Source organism: Bidens hawaiensis, unplaced genomic scaffold, assembly GCF_021521415.1.
Source record: "Bidens hawaiensis isolate Kalapana, Puna unplaced genomic scaffold, B.hawaiensis_p1.1 tig00035964_1, whole genome shotgun sequence".
NCBI classification, from domain to species: Eukaryota; Viridiplantae; Streptophyta; class Magnoliopsida; order Asterales; family Asteraceae; genus Bidens; species Bidens hawaiensis.
The window spans coordinates 50,256-55,056 of NW_027496272.1; the positions used below are offsets into that span (position 1 = coordinate 50,256).

Genomic DNA, 4,801 nt, shown 5'->3' on the forward strand with positions numbered 1-4,801 from the left:
ACTCCAATGGAAGTGATTGGCACCTCATCATCCATCTTCATCTCACCCTGCTTCCGTCCTCATCACAAGGTTCATATTCACCCTTTAAACTTTCAATTCCATCTACATTTCACACACATGAACTTGACCCACATCACATTATGCAGGCTATGCGATGCAATTCATTGCTCGTTACCTCTGTAAACCCTAGGTTATGCAATTCACTAACATCTGTAACCATAAACCCTAAGAAACCCCATGAAAGCAACAGTCTTTGTTGGTTGGTTAAAAGATTCAACAAAAGATTTGCATTTCTTGATTTTCATCAAGTTTTGCTTTTTACGCGAAACGGGCGGGCACTAACCAAGTTAAGGAAACAAATTGTTAGCTTTAAGAAACTGGTTAAGAGTTCTGGGAAGTTTAAAGACTCGGTTTTTCCGGATTTCTTTGTTCGGGTGGCGTTGGGAATGATGTTATGTGTGGCAGTTGCGGTTCCTGTTACCAAATCGCCTTCGTGTGAGTTATGTTTTTAGGTTTTATGGTTTGTAGCTTTGTATAATGTTTCGGTGAAGCTTAATTTCTGGTTTATGTATAGGGGCACTCACTGAAGAGAATCTTTTGTTCCTTGAGGCGTGGAGGACGATTGACCGTGCGTATGTTGACAAAAGCTTTAATGGTCAAAGTTGGTTTAGGTATAGAGAAAACGCGCTGCGCAATGAACCAATGAATAACCGCGAACAGACATGTATGTTTTATAGTTTTTACCTTATAAGTTTCTTTTATGTCTTAATTTGTGTAACACACTCGATGCATTTGTTTGTGTCCAGATGCTGCAATAAAGAAGATGCTTGCCACATTGGACGATCCTTTCACTCGTTTTTTGGAGCCGGATAAGTTCAAAAGCTTGAGGGTATGAAGATTGAAGCTGACTTTATATAATTATATTTAGACTGGATTTACTTTTATATGATTGTTGTCGGTTTTTCATTTTCAATATGTAAATTTGTTCCTTTGAAGGCAGTCGGGAACACAAGGTGCTCTTACTGGAGTAGGGTTATCAATTGGCTACCCGACCGGGAATAATGGAGCTCTTTCTGGACTCATGGTTATTTCAGCTTCTCCAGGTGGGCCCGCTAGCAGGGCCGCCATTTCTCCAGGTGATCTTATTCTGGCCATTGATGACGCTAGTACAGAAACAATGGATATTTATGATGCAGCAGAACGCTTGCAGTAAGTTAATGTTGACTATATTTCTAGCTATTAGCTACTTAATACTCTAGTTAAATCTTTAAGTTAATGATATAATCATATAACATTTAACTTACTTATATAGAGGACCTGAAGGAAGTGAAGTACAGCTTAAAATACTAAGTGGACCAGAGATCAAGCAACTGTCAATAACGTAAGTTTGTTTGTTTCCTTCCATCTTAAATATGTCTTGACCTTCGTATGTGTGTATATTTTGTCTTAAATAAAAACAAGGTTCACAATGTGTGCTATGCAGGAGGGAAAACATATCAATAAATCCGGTGAAGTCAAGGGTCTGCGAGACACCTGGTATGGGGAAGGCTGCATCCAAGATTGGATACATAAAATTAACATCATTCAACCAAAATGCTTCTGGTATGTAGCCACATACTTAACATGCTTTATGCTATATTTACTATATTCCTTATCAAGAAACGGGTTCGGATTGAAACAAGTTAGTCCTAGCACTGATAGAAACGGGCTGGGTTGGATTTACTCTTATAACAATCTTTTGTGACTTTGTCTACCTATATACCTAATGAGAGCAATTTATGATTACAGAAATAATATTACTACAACAATGGTCTTAACTCTTTGATTAGCACAATATAGTAGGTTGTATGCATTATATAGAGTTTGCTCAACTTTCAACTTGTTTGACCAGTTCCCTTTTGACTAAATTTATTTGGTGCTGACTGCCAACCCATTTATCGACCCGCATTTATCGACCCGTCACAGTAAACAGGTCAAAACTCAAAATTACCAACCCTATTATAAATAATGATATGTTTGAGCACAGAGCAAGATATCCATCTGTAGGATTCTCATTTTAAACATAATCTAAAACTGCAATTTCTAGGTTATAGTTGGTTGGTCTTAATTGTATAGTATCCTTTTGCACCATCACAATTTAAAGCCGATGCTGTTATATTATTTCATCATGAAAAGTTAGGATGCTTCTAACAAAGTAGCCTTTCCAGCTGCTGTCAAGGAAGCAATCGAGACTTTAAGGAGAGAGAATGTGGAGGGATTTGTCTTGGACCTTCGCAATAACAGGTGATGCGTTTATTTTTTTTATTACAGTGAGTTAATTTGAGCTTTCATATTTAACATCCTTTTTGTAATGTTTTTTAAAACATGAATACATATGATTGCAGTGGTGGTCTTTTTCCCGAAGGAATTGAGATTGCCAGAATCTGGTAAATTGCAATTTTTTTAAAATTTGTTTTTGTTACAAATTTTAATCATATAAAGCTGATGCAAACCAGGTTGAACAAAGGTGTGATCGTGTACATATGCGATAGTCGGGGCGTTAGAGATATATATGACACTGATGGAACCAATGCAATTGCACCTTCAGAACCTTTAGCCGTGCTCGTAATGCCAACAATATTATCTTTATTTCTACTTTATAATATATTCAAAACTGAAGTATGCATGTAGATGTGTACATATAAGTAGGTTGATTTGGGCTATATCTATATGCAGGTGAACAAAGGAACTGCAAGTGCAAGTGAGATCTTAGCTGGTGCTTTAAAGGATAATAAGCGTGCAGTGCTTCTTGGAGAACCGACTTTTGGGAAAGGGTAATCATTTTAGCAAAACACACGCTTTTAATAGAATCAAATATTATATAAAATTTCTGAAAACTTTCTTTATTCACAGAAAAATTCAATCGGTTTTTGAATTATCTGATGGATCTGGCTTGGCTGTTACTGTTGCTCGTTATGAAACCCCTGATCATATTGACATCAACAAGGTTCTCTCTCTACACATGGGTCGGCCCGACCCGTAACTAAAATGTTTGACTTTGACACCCTTAAATTCTGACCACTTTATACTTATGTAGGTTGGCATAATTCCTGATCATCCTTTGCCTGCATTGTTTCCTAAGGACGATGACAGTTTTTGTGGCTGCATTGGAGACCCTGCTTCGGGTTGTTTTCTAAACCCGGTTGGATTATTTTCAAGATGATATAACTATTTTAAAAACTCAGTTTACATTCATTTGACTGTTAGCAATTTGTTCAAAATTCAAAAGGCCATGGCCAGCATCTGTGTATAGTTTGCAGAAAATTGGAAAACAAAATGTGAGGTAAATCTGTTGTAAATTATCCTTTTTTTTTACCAATGTTTGAAGGGGTGAATTCTATTTTCTACATCATACTTGTTTTGATTTGCACACTTTTTTGGCACTTTACATTCACCTTACCTTTAACACCATGAGAAAAGATAAAAGTAAATTTTGGCGTAAGGTGTACAAATCAATGAGGCTAGAGTTCTAGGACCATAATGGACACAACAATAAGGGGATGTGACCGACAAGGGAGGGTATTATATTGTGGGATGTGCCCGACAAGGGAGAGTATTATATTGTGTGAAGTGTATTGTTGTCCACATAAACGAGTTTTATTCAAGGACATGATGTCTACAAATCGCTAGAAGACTAAGTATGCTTCCCAAAGGAAGGTTCAAAGCTAATACCTACGTACCTATCCTACCTATCTTGTAGTTTTTAACTGTCGAGGTTTCATTGGAAATTTGTGTGTGTGTTTTGACTAATCTCCATTCATGTGGGGGATTGTTAAAATTTTTTTAATGAATGTGATATCAATGTGAGACTCTTCACGTACATCTTATGAAACTCCTCTTAACTATGCCCACAATGAGAAATACGTTACTCTTAATGTACATAATTGAGATTTATTGTCAAGACTCTTCATGAATCAAATTTTCATGTATAAATAGAGGTTTTATGCCTTGGTTAAAAAGAACAAAAGAAGAGAAAAAACACTAAGACCAATATATTGGGGACTATGTAGAGAGGAGTAATCTCTTTTCGATTCTACCTTCACATTCTTATTTTTCCACAAGTTCAAACACTACAAGTTTATCCGGGGAAGCCTCGGGTGTACGACCTTTCTCGGCATTACATACTGTTTCGGATGTTGTATTCTGGGAGATAGACGGACTCTTTAGTAGAGATCACTCAAAATATATTATAACGGACCTGTGTTTAACAAGGATCCGCAACCACAACTGTCAAAGTTAGTTTGCTCGTTCTTGTAGAAAGGATCGTACAAGAAGGCACGGATCAAGCACTCGTTGAAGGTTACACAAAGGATCATACAAGAAGATGCGGATCAACCACTCGTTGAAGACTACATATAAGATCGTTCAAGAAGACACAATTCAAGCACTTGTTAAAGACCACAGTTTGAATCAATGCATATACATATGTTGTGTATCATGTTATTTTCGTTTCGATATGTATACTATACGTGTACTACAATTTCCCAAATGTGAATATCTTTATTAGCAGTTTATTTTTTATAAAATTGTGACCCATTTCGTAAAGGATCATCACAAAATCAACTTCTGCACACAATTTACCTAAAAGGGTATGCAAGGAAAGCTCCTTATAGCGTAAATCTCAATTAAAATAAAAATGCAAATCATAATCAAGAACCATTAATATACATAAATCCTGAATCATATTTCTCTAATACCTTGGATCTCTGTCTATGCATACAAGTACAACTGTATTGTAGAAAGCATCTCAATGATAAATCTA

General features: G+C 36.3%; 1 protein-coding gene across 1 annotated transcript; it reads left to right on the forward strand.

Moving 5' to 3' along the window:
- Nucleotides 1-403: 403 nt before the first annotated feature.
- Nucleotides 404-3,260, forward strand: LOC143588064 (carboxyl-terminal-processing peptidase 2, chloroplastic-like). Its single transcript, XM_077069175.1, has 12 exons — nt 404-495; nt 575-724; nt 807-889; nt 1,001-1,209; nt 1,313-1,381; nt 1,484-1,602; nt 2,208-2,283; nt 2,385-2,426; nt 2,496-2,604; nt 2,716-2,813; nt 2,893-2,986; nt 3,077-3,260. The coding sequence occupies exons 1-12, from the start codon at nt 447-449 to the stop codon at nt 3,200-3,202; spliced, it is 1,224 nt and encodes a 407-aa protein (XP_076925290.1). The 5' UTR covers nt 404-446; the 3' UTR covers nt 3,203-3,260.
- Nucleotides 3,261-4,801: the final 1,541 nt, after the last annotated feature.